The sequence below is a fragment of the Epinephelus fuscoguttatus genome, linkage group LG5, assembly GCF_011397635.1.
Source record: "Epinephelus fuscoguttatus linkage group LG5, E.fuscoguttatus.final_Chr_v1".
NCBI lineage: Eukaryota > Metazoa > Chordata > Actinopteri > Perciformes > Serranidae > Epinephelus > Epinephelus fuscoguttatus.
This window is the reverse complement of record NC_064756.1, coordinates 30,439,340-30,466,018: the sequence shown is the minus strand read 5'-3', so window position 1 is coordinate 30,466,018 and position 26,679 is coordinate 30,439,340. Positions and strand designations below refer to the sequence as shown.

Genomic DNA, 26,679 nt, shown 5'->3' with positions numbered 1-26,679 from the left:
CAGGCACAAAGACCCATGGGCGCATTGTTCGTCAGTATCAGGCAGCTCCAGTTTCTGTGCACTGTCTGCATCTGCCAAGCCCCGCAAACACATTCGTGACCGTAAACAAGACAACAGAATGAAAACTGGAGTGGCCACCAGAAATCATTTCAGGGCAAATGCATCTTTAATTGTAGCGCCTGTTAATTACAGAGTGCTATGAGAATGGAAAAAAGATAGAAAGGAGGATATAGCATGCCGTTATTTATTATGCAAATGTATTCCATTTTAGACACAATTAAGTGATTAGAAAGCTGTCGCTCTCTGCTCTCTTTCTTCTCCTTGTCCTTACTTGTCTTTTTCTTTGCTTTTCAGCATATTACTGTAATGAAGCCATTACTTCTTCAAGTGAATTTTAATGAGTTTTTAACTAACATTTTAATGAGCTATACATTACCATAAAGCATGGATTAGGCTAAATTGAATTGTGTGTGTGTGCTGGTGTGTGTGCATGTGTGTGTGTTGGCATTGTTAAAGGAAAGAGGTTCATTAAGAGTTAATTATTATTGTTTCTCAGGAGCAGAACTGCACATTTTTCCTGGATCGGCCAGCAGAATCGCCCTCTGTGGTCTCACTGTCATTATTGTGCCGCCCAGGGGCTTGTTAGGCCAAATTAGGGGTGCTGTTTGAAAAATGAGCTTTGAACGGGGCTGCTGTTTAAATAAGGATGTTTGTTTAGGCTTATCTACTGAATCAGAGGTGGAGGCACAGTATGTGGCATGAGTTTGATGGAATGCACCCCATTCATTTACAGTCAACCCCATCTATTCAGTACCTTTGTACTCCTCGCCACCTCTTCAGTTTGACCTTGATCAGGCCTCCTCTCGTCAACCCCTGTTGTGTTGTGTTATGCCTCGCCTCTTTTCTCTCAGTGTTCTCACTGGCGCGCACATGCCCTGTCTCTTTTATTCCATCCAAGGCTCTATTAAAGATGCACATTTCATATGATATCGCCACCTGTGATTTCCCTCCACTATGGTATCACTGCCAGCCATATGATTCTCTTTACCTCCGCTTTTTCCCATATTTCCTGCAACTTATCTGTGGAAGTGACAGTATTATTTACAATCCCTTAGCTCAGGATTTGCAGATAGGGAGAATGGTGGTGGAGATCATATCGGGCTTGGCCATGGTCTATGGAGAATGATCAGGGTATGCATGTGTACGGCTTCATCTACAAAACCTCATCTGCAGTCAGTGCGGAGAAAGCTCCGATGAGTCAGTGAAAGTGAGTGGAAGGGGCAAGAGGCAGCACATTGGACAACGCTGTGGGACTGGAAAGGAGAAAAAAAAAGATGAACTGAGAAGATGGAAGAAAAAGAAAGAAGAGAATGACCTCTGATGGTGATAGGAGAGAATAAGACAGACAGAGAGAGATGGTGATGAGTTGTGTTAATGATGAGAGTCTCTATTCAGTTCTCAGAGGAGGTACAGCCTTGGGCACCGCCAGCCGGCCATATTTTTGCAGCTGTTTCTCTGCTCTGACCTGCAACCCCTCAGTGGAGGAATATAGGGGATATGTGTGAACCTGCTGCTTGCCCGCCTGCTGAGGGGGTAATTTCTGCATCTGGATGGGGGGCAAAGGTTAGCTCTGGCCAGTGGGAGGGCAAATGAGCGAGTCAGAGCAGGAGAAAAACCTTGCATCCAGACAAATGGAGCACATCTCCTTTCACGGTGTGGTAATATATAGTGTGGCATTATCCTTCTCCTGCCTTCAGCGTCAACAGTAATACAAAACATCAATGACAGCACACAGAGTGGATTTGGTATGTTTTTGTCAAGTGACATATATATTGTCTCTCTTCTCTAAGGGTGGAATTGAAAATGGCGGTATTGTAATAGCACTCTGCCGGATGAAGCGCAAAAAGCACTCGAATGAAATGATATTATAGCTTGGAGCTACTTCTCTACAGCTCTCCCAGGTTGTATGTGTGTGTGTGTGTGTGTGTGTGTGTGTGCATGGTTTATTTTCTAATCAGACTATGGGTAGAAGGTGGTGGGTGTCGGTGCCGGGGTATGGCCCCGGGCTTCTAGCTGTTGTAATCTCTCTCTGTGTTTCTTAGCCCCTGACCCAGGAGAATATCTATGAAAGCACGGAGGGTCTTTTTCTGCGGTAAATAGGGAGGGAAAAGTAATAACAACCACACATAGATACACAAACATTCACATTTGCAGTATTACAAAAAGATACCAAGCCCTGCAGCTTTTAAGAAATGTTTCACACTTTGTGTATGGGTTTTTGTGTGTGTATGTGTATGTGTTGAACGTCTATCAAAGTGATGTGAATGTCGAAGCAGGGGGAAAAATTATGTTTTAGACATCAGTCTGTGGTGTTGTGGCATGAGCGCAACCGTTGTGAACCAAAGCTAGGTACTCTCCTGTAGGTGAATGCATTTGTCAGCACTTATCTCAGTATGCAGGCTGGACGCTTCAGTCAAGGCTCCTCACCAATCTTTCCGACAAGCAGTGTCACCCTTCAGTGAGTAATATCTTGGGTGGGAGAAGAGGGTGCACTGTACAAAATATCTCTCCTCACCTGTCCTTGCCCTGCCACCTCTTTGCTACAATGCCGGGTGTTTGTGCTGTCATGTATCTGCGTCGGGTGGATTTTTTTTTGTGTGCCTAGTCTGTCTTAGGTGAGAACACACACACACACACACACACACAGTCAGACCTCCCTAATGGTTGCTGGCACAGGCCTCCCCTGCCAATGTAGGACAATCTGGTTTACAAAGTAACTGTGTGGGTGTCTTCTTTGTGTTTTTATTTTGGCAAAGACCTCCACTCTCAACCCCTTGGCTGTTTCACAGCGCAAGTTGCAACCTGACTCCTTCTCCTTTAAGTTTGAGGTGTTGAAACAGTGCCAGCTGAAAGAGTTGCAAATTTGCCATGCTTTGCCCCCTGCCTGATGCTCCTTCATTCAAATCAGCCCACTCCTCTGATATTTGGGAAATAAATAAATATATAAATAAAACACGTGAAGTCAAAGGCAGATTAATATTATTCAGATATGGGTTCTTTTTAGCCCACAGCCGGATTCACAGCTGTAGCACTTGCCAACAGAGGGTGTAAATGTAAAAATGTATAAATATTAATAAGCAAGTAAGCAAGACGGCAGAGTTTGGGGCCTGCTGGAACTCCATGGGAGGTGTAGATGTTTTCAGTGGAAGAAGAGCTCAGTGTTTCAGGGGGATAGAAAGGCAATTACCTTGCGTCTGTCGGCTGATTCGGGCCTGAATGCCTACGGGGCCTCAGAGTTGGAGCCGGAGTTCAGTTTCTGACAGCAAATACACAGACCCACTTAATGATGCACATATATCAGATGCACTTCACATAGATTAACAGAAAAAACAGTCATGTTATGATTCTAATGTAAAAGCACTCACTTGCCTTATGATCCCTGACATACGGTAGTTCAGCCCACGGATGTGCCTGCAGGCAACAATGGCAAAGATACATGCTTTTACTGTAATGAAGCAAGCAAATGTTACACTGAGGGGATGAATGTTGTGTGTGTGTGCTGTAATTGTGGGAGGTTGACCTTGGTGACCTTGTAGTTAGTATTTGATAGCAGATAAAGTGTATTTGGATTGGCCCCTCCCCTCATTTACTTAGTAAATGTGTCTGTTCAGACCGTAGCAAGCCCTGAACTAACACACAGGGCATAATCCCTTCACCAGTGGTGTGATATGTGTTTGCTTGCTTGTAGCTGTTTGCAACACAGTGTTTATCCTGCCCTCAACAAGTATGTTTATATTGTGTTTTATTTGCTGGAGTGTGCGACTGATCTCATTTTTATTTTTCTGTTTCTACATTTTGTGTATTTGTTTAGATTGCAGGGCAGGGATGCATTTACTGTGACGTTCCGTGCGGTATTAGATTAGATTACACAGCGTGGCACAAGCACCTTAATGATGCACCTAACGTGTGTTTCTTTTGTCACCGTTCTGTTTCAAAGGAAATTGATTCTGACAGAATCCCATGGGTGCTATCAGCAATGAATGGAAAGGAGCAATTAAATCCAACGCCATCTTGAAAACAACAGGCTGCGTACGGTCCAAACCAGGCTATGATTTTAAACAGCAGGACTTCTGTTTGTAATGCAAATACAGACAGCCCAGTGGTGGTGGCTGTTATGCCCACCCTGGCCAGGGGTCCACCACTCTGGATCTGCCTAATTACCTTCGCTCTTATAGGGCAGCCCTGCATTAGAGAGAGAAAAACCTCTACCTCTTCTTTATTCTCTTCTATTACCCCTGTGTAAAGGTTTCATTTGAATTCATGTCACACAAAAGTCCCACTCTGTACCCCGGTGCATCCTCAGGATAATTGGGTTGAAAGCTTCCTCTTGTTCTCCGCCCCGCTTCCCCTTGGTCTAAAAAAATAAATAAGAAGACAATGGCTGCCCAGCTTTCTGTAGAGAGGGTAAGAAGAGTGAATGAAGAGATGAGAGAAGCCTGGAGGGCAGGGACCAGTTATCCCCTCTTATAATCCCAGCCCTCCCCACCATTGTCCCCAGTGCTACGTGGCATTTACATAAGGACCTGTGGTGTTGCCCTTAATTTAGCCCTCCTCAAGCATCTTCAAACATCCTCCAACAAGCTCAGTCCTTTTATCCTTCAGAGGAATCATGTGTCCCTTGCTGTCGCGTGGATGGACACTGCTGAAGCTGAAATTCCTAAAGTGCTGCTCCATGGATTAGATTTATTGTAGATCAAATGGAGAAAGATCTGTTTGAGTACACACAGCAGGAGGAGAGAGGCCCCAGTTTGTATCTTTTTAACACATTAGGTGTTATGCATGTACATTCATTGGTATGGAAGTTGGATCCTGCTAGTTTAGTATGTTTGTGCTGTCTCATGTGTGTGCTCATGTGTGTTTGTGTGTGACGGTAGCTTTGCTTGTGTGATAATGAGCTGGTGTTGTGTGTTTCGCTGAACACTATAATGGGTGAGAGGCTATCTCTGTGATGAAAGGCTTACCTGAGGGTGATTAGCTACACGGCCACAGTTGTTCATCAGACCACCTACTGTTTTTTTGTCCGTTAGCACGTATCTGGTTGTGTGTGAGAGTGTGAATGTGTTCGTGCTAGCAAAATGAAGCAGTGTTGCACCCCTGTGAGCTCTCACATGTGAATGACACCAGGCTTCGGGGCATTCTGTCTGTGTTTGTTCTGCTACCTCCACAGGGACCTCCATTAGCTCCAATTAGCTTTCACTTGTGCTTGCCTTGTCAGATGAAGCCGCACATCCCATTTAAATAGCCACAATGAAAGCTGCATACATTCACGCTGTGCTGTGTACACAACTTGACACGCAGGAAAACATTATAAAAGTGGGACTTAAACATTTTGGCATTTAAATTCAATACTATGCTACACAGGTGCACTCTTCCTGAACTGTTTCCTCATTTTCTTTTCCCTCAGTGCTGCGAGATGACTTCAGACAAAACCCTACAGACGTGGTGGTGGCAGCAGGAGAGCCAGCAATCCTTGAGTGTGTTCCTCCCAGAGGCCACCCAGAACCCACCATCTACTGGAAGAAAGACAAAGTGCGAATTGACGACAAGGATGACAGGATCACTGTGAGTAGTAATACCATTTGTTTTAATGCCAGGACTCAATGGGAAGAACTGTCACTGTTAGTTTTAGTCTCTGGGCACGTAGGGGAAAAGCTCTTGCTTCTGGACTGTTCTGCACTTTAACACACACTGTTTTAATGCACTGGAAGCAAGTGAATGATCATTCCTTTGTTGCTTCAGTGCATACAGGGAAGAGGACAAGGGAAGAACATATGAAGACATTTGAAATTAATTCAAAATCTATTATTTGTGTATTTAAGGATGTTTTTTTTTTTTTTTAGATTCGAGGAGGGAAGCTAATGATCTCCAACACAAGAAAGAGCGACGCTGCCATGTATGTCTGTGTGGGTACCAACATGGTTGGAGAAAGGGACAGCGAGACAGCACAAGTCACAGTGTTTGGTAAGCTTTATTTGTCCAGTTCCCATGAATCTTTTGTTTCTCCTCAGTGATGTAGCAGAGCGACTTCCAGACATGTCACTGCATATTCTCATTTACACCGTGTGCCAACAGCAAGGGAACATCCAACTATCCTGCTGCACCATGTTACATCGGACACTCTCTCTCCACACTGGATCTGTCAGATTTGGAACTCGCGCGCTTCATGTCATATAAACAAACCACCTACATATTAGCTGCACTCACAGAGACGATATTAGTGGATGTCAGTTGCCATTTGTAGCACACTAGAGAACATCACAACCTCCTTATTATTCATATTAACAATCATACAACATAGATACTGTAGCTACCATACTATATCAAACCACCATATCCCCTTTGAAAATCAAGCTAGCAAGCAAACTCTGCTGAGCATCACACACAGCAATACTCACCGGACTTGTTCAGCTCCCTGGTGATCTATTTCCAGCCAGCCGCCACCTTACTTAGGTTTTGTAGTGGGATAAGGAGTTATCCTATAGATTACTACTCATTTCAACCTCGTGAATCAGACATTCTCTGTCCATTGTGGTGCTCTTTACATGAGTGATAGGAATAAGATAGAAATTGGGCATCCGACAAAAATTAAGCTAAAAAATGTCACACTGTTTCACTCATGGCCAGCTTAGACATTTCAAAAGACAAACAATGCAGTCACACAGATTTAGTCTGTAACAGTAACTCATGTCGCATCATAAAGCCATTGCATCACATTATGAAGTTATTTGTGTCTATCCCCTGTACCCATCCTGCAGAGCGACCAACCTTCCTCAGGAGGCCCATCAACCAAGTGGTCCTGGAGGAGGAGACGGTAGAGTTCCGCTGCCAGGTACAGGGAGACCCTCAGCCAAATGTGCGCTGGAGGAAAGACGACATTGACGTTCCTCGTGGGAGGTATGTAGATCATTAGATTATTCTCAAATAAGGCTTTATTTCAAGAGAGAAAGGTTTCCTAAGACAATGATGAAGTGTGTGTGTGTCTGTGTGTGTGTGTGTGTAACACTGCTGTGACAGGCTACACTTGCATACAAAGGAGCTGTAGAGTCACTGATGTCAGTGTGAGTGACTGTTTCAAACTAATGATAACTCACACTGCCAGCTCTCACCTGGCCTGGCTGCCAGGTGGCATTAAGTAGCTCTATTAGGCTGTACACAATGCACATTACACATTCAGGATGAAATGACTCCACCTTTGGGCACTCCAGAAGACAGCTTCCACAGCCATAACAGACATAGACAGTGTCTCATGTCAAGACAGGGGTCTGCATGAAGACAAACAGATATTGAGCTAGACAATTAAAAGTGAGTGACAGGTAAGTGGGCAGGGAGGCTGAAAGGTAGCCGAAAAAATATGGTGCCTTGCAAAGCAGACAGGCAGAGACGGAGACAGATAGAATGACAGGAGATACAAAGAGCAAGAGAATAGCAGCTGACATGGCGCTCAAGTGTCTGTACACAGGTGCAGCTGTTCAGGTGAAATCTTGGCACAGACACCGAGAAGAAAATCACTCCCTCCCTTAACCCCATTCAGTGAGTGTACCCTCGCTGACATGACGCATGCATTCACTCACAGTTGCAAAAACAGATACTGATGAAAGAACAAGCTATCAAAGTCTGTAATTTACCGAGAAACGCTAGCATCATTGCCAGCTATAGTCTGATTTACTTCCCGTAAAAAGCCACTGATGACATAGTGATACTGTGCTTTCTGGGTTTCGTGTGTTGGCCTGTTGCTTCACCGTGAGTCACTGGACTCACAGTCAATAACAGTGTCATTGTCAGGAGTGGACTTCAAAGAGACCTGCGTTGTGTCCCCAGCCAACAAGCCAGTCACACGCTGCTTGGATCACCTCATAAAACATACACTCAGTGGACCTGACATCTCACAAGGCTAGCTGCAGAGCCGAGCGTGGGCGGGTTGTTTGTGTCTGATAAGGATTTGGTTCACTGGGCAGTTCGACACGAGCGCTGTGCCAAAGCAAACACATAGAAGTATTTCACTCATGTCTTTGATAGGGAGTTGGCTCCGGAAATGAGTTCATTTTGTACACTAATTAACAGATTTACAACGCAGTAGGATGAGTGTCATGTGCCTGCGTCCTTGCTTACTGTACCATCCCTTTGAAGTTGGGCCTTATTTGGCTGTGGAAAAAAGAACTGAACACATGAAAAAGATACTGCCAAAATTAATAAGCGATAAATATCGCAACGTTTCTAATTACAGTGTGGGGGCTTTTGTTTTCCTCGCTATATTTAATTCTCCAGTTTTGCTTTGAAGCAGAAAGCAAGCATGAAAACTGCGATATTCTAATTCTGACATTTTCTGCTGCCTTTGTTGCGTGCCAGAAAGAAGACTCATATTGTTAAGTGAAGAACTGTTCCAGCTTTCTCTGCTTATCCTCACTTAATAAACATCAAACAGGGCTTCTCTCTGACTGACAGAGGAATTGTTTAAAATCCCACACAAGAATAGTTTCCAGTTTGATAACTGGCAAGTGCCTGGAAGAAGAAGAAATAAAAACAGCTACTGTAGCATAGCCATTGTGTCATTACTCTGTGGGCGTCTGTAGTTGTATCAGTAGTGGTCTTCACCATAGGAAAAAAAAGGCGACTAAAGATCAAGTACTTCTATATGCAGCAGGGAGCGGTCTTTGTTTGCACTTTATCCAAAAAGGTTACACTGTCCTTATTATTATGTTAAGCTGTAAAAAGAGAGACTTAGTAAGAGCACTCCTTCTTTACCATAAATTGTTTTAACTTGTCCCTTTACATGCGCTGTGCACACGTGTGTCTTTCTGTGGGTGTTTGTGTGCGTGTCAGTATTATACTAGGAAGAAGGGAAATAGAGCCTCAGCTGAGTAAACAGGTCTTTAATATGCTCAGTGGCTTCAGCAGCCTCCAAGGCAAACACATGCACACACTGGCACATAGACATAAAGCACACCAGGATGGCACTGGCTCCAGTCTCTGTGGGACAGAAGTGGAGATAGAGACAGCACAAGAATGGTTTCAATTAGAGGACAAAGACAATAGTGCTGCTCTCTTACCTCTGTGTGGGCGTTTTGTTGTGTTTATCTAAAAAAAGAAAAAGAAAAATAGATTGAAATTGCCAAACTAGTTTTTCCACTCTCTCGGACACTTGCCTACAAGCTTTACAATGGTAAAAAAAACCTGCCGTGTTAAATAATACACACACAAAAAAAAAAAACAGTATGTAATTATGAAGAGAAATCCTGAGACATATCCCTGTGAAACCATTCAAATTACATGTCAATGTAAACAGCTAAAATGTCAAAGAACAACAGGTGCACTAATTATGATTGGGCATTTAAATATTTTTTTGTGTGTTGAGATGACATTTGCATGGACTCTTGACCTTATTCTTAATAGGAAAATATTTAGTTCAAGTTGTTTACATGAGGGGGCGGCACGGTGGTGTGGTGGTTAGCACTCTCGCCTCACAGCAAGAGGGTTGCCGGTTCGATCCCGGGCATGGGAGCCCTTCTGTGCGGAGTTGGCATGTTCTCCCCGCGTCAGCACAGTCCAAAGACATGCAGATTGGGGACTAGGTTAACTGATAACTCTAAATTGTCTGTAGGTGTGAATGTGAGTGTGAATGGTTGTTTGTCTCTATGTGTCAGCCCTGCGATAGTCTGGCGACCTGTCCAGGGTGTACCCTGCCTCTCGCCCGATGTCAGCTGGGATAGGCTCCAGCCCCCCCGCGACCCTCAAGAGCATGAAGCGGTTAGAAGATGATGATGTTTACATCATGTTTACATGTTGTCATTCATATTTCTGTTTGCATGCTTTGGAGCATGCAGCATGCAAACATAACTCGTTTAACCGTAACTCTCGTCTGTGGTACACACTTCTACCTATCTCTGTTTCCTAAAACATGATTAATATTCCAGGGTGACAGGGTGGTGGCAAAACTCATCCTTCATAACTGTATTCCAACACACTGCAGCAGTGATCCTCAATTTACAGCCTGTGGGCCAAATCTGGCCTGCGATTGGATGTTGGTAGGCCCCCCAAAACATGTTCTAATTCCCAATGAAAATAAAGTCATTCACACTGCAATTAATTTTTTTGTACTTTTAATCATTAAAATAGAGCTTGTTTATCAAAGTAAGTGCCAGGGGAGGATCCTCTAGACCCCCTGACAGAGGTCTGGGTGAAACCCTGAATGTCCTCAAATCTTAGAAACGCCCTCTACGAACACCTGACCTTGGCCTTCTTTCATTTTGCAAAAGTGGCCCATGGGCAAGGCAGGTTAAGTACCCCTCAGTTACAGGATCCCATGTTCAGTGTTTTTTTTTTAATATAATTATTTATATGTGTTATCAAATTATCAAATGGTTCTTTTTGAATTTCTATTATACCTTTTCAGTGAGGAGAAAACTGGAGTGTGTGAGATGATGGTGTTAAATACATGTAGTCCACCGCACATACAATTAGTTATAGGAAGGCAGACTAGCCAAGACAGAATAATTACCTGTAGCTGAAATTAGATCAGCCCATTTGTTGCGCTCGCGGGTTTTAACTCTCATAATAGCTTCTTTTTTTTTTTTTTTTTTGTTCCTTTCATCATCTGGGCTCCAAAATAGGACTGTATGGAGCCATCAGGTGTGGAAAAAGAAAAAAATAAAACTTTTCTACTTTTTCTGTTGTCGCACAAACCTCTAATCGGTGTACTGAGCTAATGAAATTCTAAAATAAAAGGTGTCTCTGAGGATGGGACTTGAATTATAGAAGACCAATGAGTTTGCTGAAAAACAGTAGGTAATCGGGGCTTTAATTATTACCAGGGTAGAGAATTCACACATATGCACTCCAGGCGGGATTAAAATCACTGACCAGCACATGCAATATTAAAATCACCCAACCTCCCCTAGAGAAATAAATTTGGCTTGAATGGAGCTCTTCTTTTTTACCAATATACATAAGATTAGATTCAGATGGTAGAGTAGTGTGTCTTCCCAGGGGAAAATCGTTGGCATGTGTTGTCAAGCAGCTGGATTGTAGCATCTGTCTCAAAATACTGTGAGAACTCTGATACAGTTGTAGCTTGTATGAGGTGTATATAGTACATGGTGCATCTGCAGTACCTGTCCATAATAAAGATACATCCTCCACATTTGAGTATGCATAAACAGACCAGTTTATTATTTGCAAGAGTGTTTTCATTTGGATTAATATCAGATTAATATCAGTCTGTCAAGCATCTCTGCAGAATCCTGGGGAAAGCACTCAATAGCTGCTCCCACATCAGAGAGCCAGGAGAGGAGTACTGTAGAGCTTTGTGTCTCCAAATGGAGGAGTTTCTGCCATAGTCTATGAATCCTAGTGAGAAGACTTGGGCGGTGTGTGTTATCTCCTACTGGCTACCAGCTCAGTGTGTGGCCCACGTCTTTCCCTCCTTTGGTTTCCCTCTCCCTCCGCTCTGGACCCCTGTGCCCTCTCCTGTGCCTTATCAGAGCCCCTTTGGTCTTGCAGTCTATCATTATTCAGGCCCCCTGTCCCTGCTGACCTCCACAGCACCACCCCTGTGCAACATTCAGCAGAAAAGCCTTTCTTTCTGACTCAATCCGTTCCTGGTGTGTGCACGTGTGTGAGCAGGTTTGTGTATGATAGAGGCGTGGGGGTCACTCTATTTGAGAGAGCTGTTAAAGCTGGTGTGACAGGAGCGCCTGTGTTATGCTGACCATCCAGTTTCAGTGATTTCTCACCTCTGCAGCTCAGCAGAACGAAGAGACGGAAGGCTATGGTTCCTGTCTCCATTACTTCCTCTGATATATAAGTGGATACATCTGGTATTTATGAGAGCGCATGTGTGAGGGGGTTGGTGAGTGGAATGACAGTGGGATGATCAGCAGTGTTTCATCTTAAAGGTTTATTGATGTTGTGTCAACAGCAAAGGCCAATAAAATAATAATTCACGGTCTATAATAGAGAATACAGAAATGTTGGTATTACATAAATTAGTAAGATGTGCCGCTGATCATTCATTATGTATCCACGCTTTTCTTTTATCTTGTAGGAGCGATAGAAAAATACCTCTCGACTGCTAAGAAAGTACAAATGACGACCTCAGTATATACATTTGACTTTCTCTGTGCTTTTGGTGTCTGTGCACCCTTTGTTCTTCAGAAACACACACACGCTCACAAATAGAGAAAGAGTGGCTTCCAGGCACTGGCCAATGAGCTGTGCTTTGTTGTTTTTTTATTTATTTTTTTTTCTGTCTCTGCAACATTTTGCAGTACAACCATGGTGTCTGCTCCACACCACTAACTAAGTAACACTGCTGACACCTTCTCTGTGTCACTGGAGAGAAGTAACTCTTTTAAAGGCAAATTTAGGTTCATTTTGCTTGGCACAAGCCCTCAGCCTAACCACGAGGGTATGAATCTGCCCGAATTGATCTTTGATTAATTGGGATAAGGTGATGAATGTGAGTCGGACTGATTAGAAGGCCCTGAACCCCCCTAAGGCGTGAGGGGGAGTGGAGCTGTGACTAAAGGCCTTACAGAAAGAAGATGAGAAGCGATAGTGGTTAATTGATTCTCTCTCATGGGTGACAAGGCTCGGACAGGTAGACTCCAGCTCTTTTGATCGGGATGCGGTAAAGTAGCAGTTAGATGGTGTGAAACTGGATCAGCCTGTCAGAATGAAATGGAGCAGAGAGGGGACTTTGTGTCAGGCCAGAGAGCAGGCTGGAATTAGTCCTCTTGCTGTATCTTGAGTCTGACTCATGGGCTCAGAGTTGGCACAGGACCCTTGTCCTTACCGCCGGCCCCATTCATGTACACACTGAGGCGAGGCAGATAAAATCCTCTCAGGTTGAGTCACTTTGTGTATCGTCCACACAACCCAGAGATAAGATTCTCTTAATGTGGGTGAATTGGCACAAGTCTGAAGGTGGAACACGGGTGAGTGTGTTCCTGACAGACACTCTTGAAGGCAAATCCTCCAAGATGCTCTAAAGGATCTTTGAGATGTAATACTTTCAAAGTGCGTCCAATAAAGTTGTCATCTTTGCACAGCCGTCTCTGTGCAGCAAACACATCAAGTTGACAACCCAGAAAAATGCTGCTTTGTCTTGGCATTTGCTTACATTCCCATCACTCCTCATCTCCCTGCATGAGTGAATGACTCTGCACATGTGTGGATATGTGTTGGATGATTGTATACTTTGTTCTCTGCGTGAGTGTGTGTGTACAGTGTGCCTTTTTTTTCTAGTTGAAAAGGAGGGAGAGTGAACTTGGCTCTCCTATCCTCTCCACAGCCCTTGTACATGTGCAATTACATTCCTCCTCTAATAGAGAACAGAGCTCTACCCCAATCCAGTCTCAATAAAGAGCTACTGTTCCCTTTCTGTGTGTACTAACATGTGTGTGTGGCCACAACTGCCTCTTATCCCTGAGTTTTTCCACTCATCTTGTCATCTAGGCTGATTCCATATAGGAAGTTGATTACAGATTGATTGGGCTCATGTTTCCCACTAATAAGTCATAGACCAGCCTGAGGTTGTGTTTTGAGAGATTGATGGAGACGGGACCAGGAACAATAAGCATGTTGTCCAGTATGTGGGTTATCTGCAAGGCAAGGCAAGTCGTGCAGTTGTCGGGCTGTAGGGACCTGTATGAGCAAGTGAACTGTTTGTGTTTCTGTTAGTTATCACAATATCTTCAACAGCCTGCTCATAAAGATACACTACAAAGGATTCCTAAAATACAATGTATAGACTTATGTAGAGGTAATTGTTCTCAATCATCACTTATGACCCACTGGAAGTGTGTGGCGGTGTATTTATCTGCTGAGACTCTGCCCTCTACCTGTATTTTTGTATTTGCTGTGTTAGGGTTGTTTACCAGCGTAACAGCACTCAGCACTCAAGTGAGGTCGAGGCTTTATAAAAAGGTAGCGACCGGGTGCCAGACCATAATCAGCATCTGGTTTGGCACCTGGTTGCATAATCAGCATCAGCTTCTTAGAGACAAAGTGCAGAAAAATGTGAAAATAGAGAGGCAAAATGCCAAACGGGAGTGAATCTTAGGTTGGCTTTTACTTTTACTTTCGCTAGCGAGCATGGTTTACAAGCGGAAATCAACTATCATGCATAGTATAGGCTACCTTTAACATAAATAGAAAGAGCAAAATTAAGTGAAAGCATATATCATACTGCATAGTCCCAATATTTCCTGTTGTTGTTGTGATTAACCGTTTAGCTACTAACTTTTTGGTAAGTCTGCTGCTAGCTAGCTAGCATTGGCATGTAACTAGCAAACAATAGGCTATCATACTTAATTGTACATTGTTGGAGGAGCATTTAGCCCAGTATCTCTGTAATCTCACACACCAACATCCCTTTTAGCCATGAAAGTAGCATGGCTCTTTGGATGGCAGTGTCACTTTGTGATTCAGTTTGTCAGACCAACACTTTGATCTGGACTGAAAAATCTCAAAATGTATCGGATGGATTGCTAAGAATATCTGAAAATATATTCATGAATAAGAAAATGGACTCTGTTGCCTTTGGAGATCCTCTTTTACATGAAATATATCAGTCACTGTTGGATTAATTACTATGACATTTGGATGCCATGCCATTGTTCCGGTGGCCCACTATTCCAAAGTCTCAATTGTCTGAAAAACTAAACCCTATTGGACCAAAAGTCCATTTGTACGACAGCCCTCTGTCCTGAAAACAAACAGCCTTTGCTCTGAAGGGCCATTTCTCAGAAAATTCTCTATACACTCTCCCAAACAGAAGCACCTGGTTAATTGTTATGCAGAATAATTTCAGTGGACCCTTCTACTGTGGTGTAACCTGCCCTACTCTGCCTTTGATTGGCTTGCCCTGATATTATTACTTAAGCCTTATCCAATCTCACTCCTTAATCTAACGAACCCAGCCAATGCAGGCAGTCCAGTACAAGCCATTAGAGGCAGTGCTGGACGGGTCATGCCTTTGCCATAGTCAGAAGGCAGTAGACATCATTCTGCATAATAATTAGCCATGTGCTTCTGTGTAGGAATTTTGTCAAAAAGCCCCTTCAGAACAATTAGCATTTGCTTTGGGATAACAGGCTGTCATACAAATTGGCTTTCAGTCCAGCGGGACATTTTTCATATTATGGTGGCTTTGAAATTATGGTTGGAAAGCTGGCAGTACCCAATTTTGGTACAGACATTCGTGGTACAGAGAGGATGATTCTCAATGACTTTGGTAAACCCTAAACTTTTTATACTGTGCCAACATGAAGTCAAAAATTTCAATGTATCCGTGACTTTGCTTTATGACTAAGTATTTATAAAACTATTAACATTCCCATCAGCCTCAGCTGTACTGTGTGTTCATGTTAATTAGCAGATGTTAACATGCTAACACGCTAAACTCACGGTGAACATGGCAAACCATAGCATCAACATGTTGGTGTTTGTTGCCCGAGCTGTTCAGGTTAGGTTGTTTGAAAATGCTGGTAAAAATTAGCTTGTTCACTTGCTCAGTTCATTAGGGGTCATGGTGTTTTCCCTAAGCCCTAACTTGTCCCTGCCACGCTTTCACTTATCTCCATCTCCTCTTGAAAGTCAGTAGTTCATGTTGAGCTCCCTATTCTAGCCGGAGGCAGGGTATGGGATGTTACTGTCTCTATTAGCTTGTTTGTTTTTCATCTTACAACAGGCTGGTCCCAAAAGGTGCGGTCTCATTCCTTTGGATGCCAATCATTCAGTTTCAACAACAAATGCTTTATTCATGTCCCCCACCATTACCTGAACTGTACATCCCCTCTCTCTAGAACAAAGCATTCAGTCATGACTCAGTCAAATAATCATTATGGCTCCTTAAGTACCTGTGTGGAGAGGAGGAACTGGCAGTCAGAGTTGAGGAATGTGCTTCAATAAAGCTGCCTTTGAATGCTTGCTCAGGAAATGTCATAACAGCGGGTGGAAAAAAAAGACATGGATAGACAGGACAGATTAGTTTTGCAGCTGCCAGTGGCAAGCAGCCATCGGTACACCTGATGGTCGAGCAGAGGGGTCTTTCCCACTCCGAGGGAAATGGACCATGGCGTAATGTTACTCTAAAGTCACATCGGAAAGTATCGCTGTAAATCATATTTTGTTGCCATATCTAATAGTCCAATGTATTATCCTCAGTAAACAGTTATACACCTTCATGTGTACAAACATCACATTTAACCTGCTTCTTTATCTTTTTTTAATGACCAGCAGTTCCCCTGAAGAGACCAAAACCAAAAATGTATCCACCTAACAAGTATCATCTGAAGCCTAATACAGCGTGTTCCTCTGTGCCACAGAGCTCTGTTGTCATCTGAAAGCTAATAAAAGAACATAAAAGAGTCATACTGTTGCACCAGGTGGCATATTTCTTCATTACAATGAACATGGCCTGTGTAGTTTGCTCTGAAACAAGTCTGTGACTGCATTTTCAATCTCTGAAGAGTTAGCTCCATGTTGGGCAGACATCCCTACTCTTGGTTCTTTTATGTGTTTTTAATAGTTGTTGGACTACAAGTTTGGAGTTTTATGGCACAGAGGAATAAGCTATAATAAATGGATTATATAATATCCCGCTTGTCCTTTAAAGCCCCTGTGTGGATTTAAAAAGTTCTGACTTTTCGCTCCAAGTGGTAATATCAAAAAAGACACTGTGGCAGACTGTGGGGCACAGATTGAAAGGTTGAAAGCAAAGCACAGGCTGCACCAATTTTACCCTCATTGTGGATTTTTTTTCTATGAACTTTTTAAGGAACAGTGCGAGGATTTAGTGGCATCAAACTGTGAGGACTGCAGATTGCAACTAGATGAAACAGGTTCTGTGTGCCAACCATGAATCCCCAGTGAGGATTTCTTCAGTGTTCATTGTTCAGGAGGTTATAACCATGAGCCAAATCATCTGCAGAGGTCTCTTCCTCCAAAACTGATGAACCTGGTGATTTAAATGAGTCAAAACACTTAACACTAATGTGTGCTCACCTTTTGTCTCTGATAACTTAAGATCCAGACGCTAAGGAGGTTTTTACATGGAGCTGAATTATCCGCAGAGGTCTCTTCTTCTCCAAGACAAATGGACCAGTAACAACACTGTGTAATGCCAGTGTTTGGTTTGTCCATTCTTGGCTACTGTAGAAACATGGCGGTGTCGATCTCTGTGGACAAGGACCCGCCCCCTATGTAGATATAAACTCTTCATTCTAAGGTAAAGAAAACACAATGATTCTTACTTTCAGGTGATTATACACTAAAGAAAACACTAAAGAAAACATACTTATTGTGTTCTATTCCTGCCAGTATATCCACCCTAAATCCTACGCACTGGACCTTCTATAATCATATTCTATAACTGTATTAAAATTCTACACAGGGACTTTAAAGGGGCAAACATAGTGTCAAGCTCTCATTGAGTGGCCCTTTATCTGTTCATCTCAGCCCTGTTCTCAGTGTCTGTGAGTGACAGACTGTGGACAGCAGAAGGTTGTCAAGCTGACAGACCACCATTGCACAGCCCCACCACCCCCGCCAGCTCACTGCTTACACAATCCCGGGCCAGCACCCCCTTCAATTACAGACTGGAACAACAAACCAGACCAGAAGCATCCCCCTGTCAACTGCCATGCAATTCATACAGGTCTAGGCACACATACGACCATCTGCAAACACATAAACACAAACATTTGACTACAGCAGTGGAATTGAAATTAGGGCCAACTTTGCCTTATTAAAGTTGCTGTATTGATTCAGTCAGTTGCTTTACAATGAGAGGGTGTAGCTCTGTATAGAGTTATTGCAACTAAACATTCATGCATGTGTTGTTAAGGCACAAAGGCACAGTTGTACACGCACACACTCAGAGAGACACATCTCATGAATATTAAACGAGTTTTGAGGGTTCCAACTGAACGCACACCTCTCTGTGTACTGTGTGTCATTGTTGAATAATTGATCCTCCCCTTTACAATCTCCATTTATCAGAATGAACAGTTGTGCTTCGGTGTACCCTCTCTCTCTCTAAGAGGAAATAAACTTTATACGGCTACAGCTCAACGGGCGTAGGTGAAATACTGAAGCATGTCTTATTCGTCACGAGGTTAATGTCTCTGAATTCACAGTATTTGCATTTTATGCTGAACACCTCAATTTCATGATGTTACGTCTCTATTGACAGGTATGAGATCAAGTATGACAAGGACGATTATGTGCTGAGAGTGAAGAAGGCTTCCATTAACGACGAGGGCACGTTCACCTGTGTGGCAGAAAACCGCGTGGGCAAGCTGGAGGCCTCCGCCTCTCTCACAGTCAGAGGTACGCAACACCTTGGTTCTTTGTTATGTTTTCACATTAGCTAGCGTGTGACAACACTTAGAGAAGTCATGCGGTTATTGTACCTGTTCACAAATGTGGGGTTTAGATTGACATTTTACTCCATAGGGTCCCCTTTATACAAATGGAAACCCAGAATGCTGACTCTCACAGGAAAGAAAGATGTAGACAGTCTATGAATCTGTTTAATTATTTACATTGCCAAGTGCAGCGTCGACACACTCCAACACCCCACCCCCCAACCCCAACCCTGTCGTGGTGGTCTGCTAGCCACGCTACCCGCCATGCTGTAACCACCCAGTCAGCAAAGCCATTTCACAGATTACTGGTGCACACCGCCAGTCCCACACCTGGGGTTTGCAAGGTTAATAAAAACATTCTAACCATAATTTTCCCTTTTTTCACCACTCTTCTTCCCATCAAACCCAAGTGTTTAAGGTCTCTGTGGAGCATTTTACAGCAACACAGGGGGCCAGAGGGTGTTAAAACAAGGTCTAGGCTGACTTCTCTTCTTGGAAAGTGGATTTGTAGAAGTAGCAAGTGTTTGAGTTATCGGTGAGAATGCATACATCAACACAGAGGAAACACTACCAGCACCAGCTCTCCTGGATAGAGAGTGGGCTTTCAAGAGCTTTAGTCTCTGGATGACACCGACATGCTGTTTTCATTCTAAATTTTCTCTCTCTTCCTTTTTCTTTCTGCTCTGTCCATCAGCACTAGTGATAAACACACCCTCGCCTTGCTATTACAAACACACACCATCCGTAGAACAGTAGATTTCATTAATGCAGACAGCGAAGGTCCAGTAGTATTTTTGCCTCTAACAAGTTGAATTGGCTTTTTAAATGCAATTGAAGATTTCTGACCAACAGGGGGTGCTCATATCAGACTGCCTTTAACATTCAGGTGTCTGAGAAACAGATGCTTTGAGCTTTTCAATAAAACTGTCCAGTAGACAGTGGGCAAAAGCTACTGGATCCTCCCTGCCATGCTTACCTTGTGCCAGAAATGTGTTGGCCTCAACGCAACATGTCATTCATTCTGACTTTGATTTCTTTTTGTCTTATTTCATTATGTGTGTTCTGTTTGTCCTTTGTTGTTTTATATGTTTGTGCGTCCGTGTCTTAATTTGTTTCTTTTGTGTATCCACTCCTCCATTGTTGTGTCTCCAGCTCGCCCCGTGGGTAAGTACCCATCCTTCTGATTTGATCCCATCCTGCATGGCCTCTCCATACGCATTATTGCCTTTGACTGCTGCTTGACAATCAGTTACCATTGCTTTAACATTACTGTATTTAACTAACACAGGTGTTACATCACATTGTGTACCCTCAAAATTACTGTGTGCAAATAGTTTTGTAGTCTGTGTAGATTTTACAGCACTACCTGGATTACTAAAACACTAATAGCCTAATGCACTAGGTCTGTTTGTTGATTTAATATTATACATACCCAACATAAAAGACGAAGTTCTAATGGAATTATTTCTATACAGCTTCTATGTTTTCTGAGTGTCCATATATGTTTTGAACTTAATTAAATATATAGAATTACTTAAAATACATGTCAACAAACTTCATAATTACTGACAGTGTTTAGTCTATATCAACATGGTGTTATAATAGAGCAACTTATCCAAGCAACATTTTTTTTTTCTTCAAATAGAGAAAGCCTTACTTAATAGGTCATTCAGTGTATATTTCACAGGGTGAACAACAGCCACAAAATACTAAATAATTGCCTTTGCAAAATGCAAATTGTTTTTGTAGGTTTGTATTTGTATCTTATGCTTGACATCCACTGGTAGCTGATTGAAGTGGTGTAGGTTTCAATGACACGGTCCTACAGCACAGATTGATCCACTACATTAACTCAAAGTTTGCATTACCTGTGCAGCTCTAAACTGAAGGCTCTATAGATTGTAGACGCCGTCCTTCATAATGACGGATTGGGCTGGTAGTCTGATAGTCTCAGACACTGCCATCTCATATGGTCCAGGACGTGTTTAACTTGCAAGTCTTGAGGCCATCTGTGGGTTTTTGGAACACAAAGCTGAGATCTGTTTGTTTTGGATGAGCTTCTCTCCCTCTGAGCCCCACAACACAGAGCCTCGAATCTCATTGTATTTCCCTATAGGTTGGGAGAAGGTCAAGGCTGAACCAAATATGATACACTTAAGTTGTTAAATTGTGAGAGGAAGTGAGTGAAAATGGGCATCTGGAGAGAAAGGTGTGCTTCTTGAAGGTAGAAACAGGAGGAATGCAGGTATAAGAAACACTCGTCGGGACAAAGAATGGAGAGGGAAAGAATGGCAGAAGTGTTTGTTGAGACAGGCTTGACTGGCAGCAAAACCCAGACACTGCCTCAGTGGCAGGACTTTGGTTGCCAAAACAGCAGTAGCTGTTCTGCGATTGTCAAACTGTCAGCTTTCAAGAAGATGGAGGAAATTACACATTCACTCTGCCTGTGGGAGGAGACAGTAATTGCCATCGACTTCTGAATAAAATATGATTGAATGTGGGATTTTAAAAGGTGGAAGAAATGCTTCTGAGTTTGTGTGTCTGGGTGAACTGTATGGATGTCTGTCTCTCTGTCCATTTTCACCCTGACTGACTTTTATGCTGAGCCCTCTCCAAACCAGGCAGATGTGGCTTGTCATGAATTAAATATGGGTGCCTGTTCATGTGTTTCCTTAGGAGGGGACAGGAAACAGCCTCTCACATGTCATTAAGGGTCTCCGAATCAAAAACAGGGCCAGGGTGAGCTAACCCCCTGAGCCAAGCTGTGAAACTGTTACACACTGACTTCCTCTTGATTTGTCTGAGGTTTTGATCTCTTCTTCTATCTGGGCCTCCCTCTCCGTTTTTAAGGTCCACCCCTCAGATTTCCTTTCACTATTTTATTCCTTTTCCCATGTAATTTGAAATATAGAAAGGGAGATTGAAAGTAGTGCCACAGGTTCAGAATGAGCCCAAGGTTAATCCCGGGCCACCAGGAAGCTACAGTTCGGCTGGTAGATAACCTTATTCATATCCAAACAGTGGAGTTGGTATCAAATGTTCAAACAGTCAAGTGCAATAGGAAACATACTGACTAAATTGGGGTATCTCAGTTACAAAAAGCTCGATGATGCAAAGTTGTTGGCTCCACTAAAGATGATTCACAAACAGATTTCTTTCTTTTATTAAGTTTGGTGAAATGTAGCTGAACAGCAAATTTTTGTTTCTGACATCCAGCTGAAAACAATCATCCTTACAAGCACAAGCCAATTATAAACCTCAAAAACATTCACATACCATAATTCTGTTTGACAGTATTTAGCATCATGGATATTGAAATAAGCTGGGTAAACTCTTACCTATAAATGAAAGTTGATTTTGTGTGCAACAAGAGCCTGTTGGAACAGAAAAGAAAGAGACACTGATGAAGAGAGTGTGAGAATAGATGAGGGGATGCATTGATAGGGACCAGTCTGTAAGGTGTTAAACCATATTTTTAGCGAGTAGTTAGTAATGCGATGTGTGGGATGGAACAGAGCAGAGGAAGTGAAGGGAGGGAACTGAGTCCTTGCCAGAGCATGATTTAGGAGCTCTGTATCAGGCCCAGCATTGTGAGAGCCACAAGATATCCAAGCTGCAGAAGGCCAAACGGGAAGGCAGTAAATCTGTAGCCATCTGTACCATTCCCAACTGTGTGTATCTTTGACAAATACACACCCCCAAAAAGGGATTACATGGAGAAACCAGCCAAATGGGAAGAGTTTGGCCTTACTGGAACCAGCTGGCTTGTCAGTGAAAGGACTTACAAAGAAATCAAAGAAACAGAAAGGGTGCAAGATGTTGCATTGCAACAATTCTTTCTTTTGTCATGAAATTTTACAACAATCTATAAAATCTATAAAAATTGTTAATCTCTTGTGTTACTTCTGTAAAGAAAGTGGGCTCTTCTATCCATTGTCTGCACTTATTCTGAGTCATTAACGTGTTGGCTTTCATTATCTCTGCAGGAGCCATGTTTCCTCCTTTAAGGGATGTGTTGTTGATTTTTTATCTTGGCAGATGTGGAACAAAGACCCCCAGTGACAATCATAAAATAAACAAGTCGAGGTCTTGGGTCATGCAGTAAATCACATTGTTACGTCAAAGTTTAGACATTTTCAGAGATTTAGTTTTGCAGCTGAGATAACGGTGGTGGTATTGTGCTGTTGTGTGTATTATTAGAATAGGGCAACTGCGTGAGAAATGTGAGTGTAGGTTACTGGCAGTTCATAAAGGCAGACTGTGGTCTTGTGCTTTTTTCTTATGTGAACTTCAGACATTGTCTTGAGAATCAGGTCCGGACATGTATGGAGTTTCTCTCTCACACATGTAGCACACAACAGGGGATCACCTGTTTAAGAAGCGTGCTCACCTCACCTACTGAAAAATCCTCTGTTTTAGGCAAGGTGTGGCGTCTGGGTAGAGTGTGCTGGAGGCAGGACGTGATGTAGATTACACCACAGTCACATAGCTGGCCTGTGATTTGAGTCTCTTGCTGTTCCTTGAATTCGTCTGACGAGTTCAGCATCGGCCCTTACCTCCAGAACTTCCTTAATCTCATCATCTATCCAGTTAGACATCTTCAGTTAGCCTTCTTCTTCACCCTCAGATGTTTATCTTCTTTCTGTTTTGCGTGACGCATAATAGAAACATCATCAACACGCCCACTTGCTCACTGTGAATTCTCCAGACAGTGACCTGCTATACTCAAACATGAGCTTAATCAGAAATTACACAGACTTTGGACTAGAGAGCCAGCAGGGTAAAGTCTGTTTAATGTGTGATCCAACTGATTTGGACATTTGTATTCTCACGTGCATCTTCTCTGAGTAATGTCTAGATAATGTCAGGTTTGCAGTGCATGTGTGAAAGGGGCTTAAGGATGTTAATGTCTTCTTTGCTTCTCTGCTGTGATCCATCGTCAGCCATATGCAGCACGCTGTAGTTTATGATTATTTTAAGTCAGTTGCTCAAATATTAACATTTTTGTAGGTGTTAATTAATAAAGTCCATCATGGGAAAGGAAACACACTATATCCCATCATTATCCCAGCTATGCACTTGGATTCATCAGCCTTTGCTTGTTAATTGTCCCTTGAACATGTAGAAATGTGAGGAGGGGGGGGTATGGAATTCTGCATCCCTAAGCTACCATCAGGGAACGGTCTGAGAGCAAAGAGAGGCAGCGCACCAAAAGAAACTGCATCTAATCTGCAAACTCCTCTCTCTCTCTTTATTATTGAACTGCCTCTGCCAAGTTGTCAGTCAGAAATGTCTCACTCTGTCCCAACTGCGAGTGTGTGACAACTGGTCTGGCTCCTGATGGAGTCGTGAATATTGACTGAGAAAGCTTCACACTACGATTTCAAAGTTTGATAGCTTTTCAAGCCTTTTCTCTATTTGATGGAGAGGTGTTAGCTTCAAGTGTGGTAAACGCAGAAATGGTCTTTTCTGTCTCTCACTCACTGTTGATACAGCTTTGATCACAAGTACTGAGCCACTTCAGGTCATGACTTTTATATGAGATGTATTCTGATACAGAGTATATCTCGCACATGAAAAACCAGACATGATTAACCCTTTTGTGTCTGTACCTGTTCATAGTTTTGGATGTTTCCAGGGCATGGGTGTGCCTTTGTGTTGTCTCAGATCTAAACGCCATTGTGACCAAGGCGCCTCCCCTTGTGAATGTCAATGTGACTGTCATTCATTCAGCCTCAGCCTCACCTGGATGAATGGCCAACCTGGTTACCATGGCAACGATAGGCATCGGTGTCCTTCCTCTGTTCAGAGCCATTAGAGAGCAAAAAACAGATATAATGCTGCATGGAAGCTCTGTACGGCACTCCCATTTTGATTTGACCGTGTGATATACTGCTTGTTTTTGCCTGAGCCCTGATAATTTCCAGCTCTGATGTTTGTCCTCACTGTGTACTACTGGTCTACTAACACTGGTGTTTTTGCCCTTTCACTTCAGCTGCACCTCAGTTTGTCATCCGCCCAAGGGACCAAATTGTGGCTCAAGGCCGCACTGCCACCTTCCCATGTGAAACCAAAGGAAACCCTCAGCCTGCTGTGTTCTGGCAGAAGGAGGGCAGTCAGGTAGGAGCAAACAACCTCACATAACCCAGATTGTAGAGAACATTTTATCTTTTTTTATTGCTTTTTTTGCATTATTTCTTACACGTGAAAATATATTGTTCTCTCAGTCGGCAGCTTTCGTTATCTATAGTACGTGTAGTGTTATCAACACTCAGCACTTTGTTTGGATTCCCAGCTGTATGCACAATTGCTGAGTACTTACGATTCTCCTGCCCTGCATACACACACACACACACACACACACACACACACATACACCTGTCATCAGTATCTTTACTACAGACACAGATACACCTTTGTTCTCAGGAGCGCCAAACGACAGTGTGCCTGGCAAAGTGCTAATCGGTTTCCCGTGACCCTGCACTGATAAGAACGATCCTATCCCTCACTCAAGCAGATAACCCATTCAAATACCTGGGTGTCCTCACAACGCTCGACAACAGTGCCAATTAGGAGCCTGTTGGGGCTTGTAGATGAGCCAGAGATATGATTCAGCTCTGGCTATGGTTCAAACACACACACACACGTAGCCTGCGGGCCAACAATTACAGAAAAGTTCTCTTAAAAGAGTGAACAGAAGTGAGACACGCTCACACAAACATTTGGCGTAACACTCACCCACTTTACCCCTCACCAATGTGTGACCTAAAGCCTGTGACTCAGGAACACTGAGTAATTTTATGAACTTGTTCAGGTAGAGCAGATTTATATCCGGCATGCGTCTCACATTGTCATTAAAGCTGAGCCTTTTGAAATGAATGTACTATTCTACAAGCAGTTGCACGCCCTCACCATATCTGCTTGTCTCTGTTCCTGTGTTTATTGGTACTGTCTGTACCTCACCTACACTGACGTATAAAAAGTATGAAGGTATTTGTGGAGAGAACAAATTAAAGCTAATTCAGTAATTAAATGGCAGAAAGGTCTTTTTCTCACACTTGAGGATAATGGAGTGTCTCGTGTGCTAGAGATGCATGGAGCCTAATTTAAAAAAACATAATTTGTTGCATTAAAGTGATTAGGTGTAATTAAATCCAGCTAATTTATTTGCAGGGACCTTTGGAGATCATAAGAAAAAAGGGATATAAAAAAAGAAAGAGCTGAGATACAGTGGCTGCATATCTAATAAAAAGGTGTCATCAGTCCTCTGATCCCGCGTGTTTACTCTGGCATATGTGGGATTAATTATTCCTCTCTCTATTGTAAAGATAATTATATTCAGTATAAGCCCAGCTCGTATGGGGTGGTCTCTGTGGGTAAAAGAGCAGCTCAAAACTGCTGTGGAATTGAAGCAGAAAGGAAAGTAGTCACGAAGCCAACATGAGCAAAATTTGCCTTTATAACACAGTGGAGCCTCTGGCTTGGCACGAGAATAAGTATGAAACCAAGTTGTCAAACTGTGTACATGTTGGGAACTTTGCGAAGTTGGTTAACCAAGTGATAGATGAAATTGTTCATACTGTAGCTGTACTGTAATACTGTGTGTACATGAGTGTGCACAGTGTATGTGTGAGTGTGGCGGTTGCTGGTGTGTGAATGTTTTGTAATATTTCCAGGTCGTACTGGTTCCATGTTCTTGCTAATTGGCTGTTTGTACCTCTTCCTCCAGAATTTGCTCTTTCCCAACCAACCCCAGCAGCCCAACAGTCGCTTCTCGGTGTCACCCAGCGGAGACCTCACCATCTCATCTGTGCAGCGGGCAGATGCTGGTTACTATATCTGCCAGGCCCTGACCGTTGCAGGCAGTATCCTCGCCAAGGCTCAACTGGAGGTCACAGATGGTGAGGGAAAACCGACGCGTAACTTCTTCCATGCCAGCACACTGCAGCACACGAGCACACGCCTTAGCACTACTGTAAATGTGGTGAAGGTGGTACATGAAAACACAGATTTTCTTTGAATGTGCATGTTTGATTCATTGCATTTAGACAATTACCTCTCAACAAACAAATTAATATCTGTATTTATACCTGCAGCAATGAAATCTGTTTTTAGTTTGCCATAGTTAAATAGTTAAACTGTAACACAATTCATGTCTTGCTGAGTTGATATTGGAATTGGAAAGTTTGAAAGCACAACTGATTATTATTTTGTTATTCCAAGTGCAGGAACACATTCAGCTTCGGTTTGA

The 26,679-nt window shown here is 42.9% G+C and overlaps 1 protein-coding gene across 9 annotated transcripts in view; it reads left to right on the top strand.

Annotated features, from left to right (window-relative positions):
* The window catches only part of robo2 (roundabout, axon guidance receptor, homolog 2 (Drosophila)), a 364,614-nt gene that overhangs the window by 283,676 nt on the left and 54,259 nt on the right, over positions 1-26,679 (top strand). For all 9 annotated transcript variants that reach the window (XM_049575692.1, XM_049575687.1, XM_049575690.1 and 6 more), the window contains 7 exons: positions 5,465-5,622; positions 5,901-6,021; positions 6,816-6,954; positions 18,254-18,390; positions 19,581-19,592; positions 24,424-24,548; positions 26,158-26,329. In XM_049575692.1, coding sequence (XP_049431649.1) covers positions 5,465-5,622; positions 5,901-6,021; positions 6,816-6,954; positions 18,254-18,390; positions 19,581-19,592; positions 24,424-24,548; positions 26,158-26,329 — 864 coding nt within the window. The remainder of the gene's footprint in view (positions 1-5,464; positions 5,623-5,900; positions 6,022-6,815; positions 6,955-18,253; positions 18,391-19,580; positions 19,593-24,423; positions 24,549-26,157; positions 26,330-26,679) is intronic.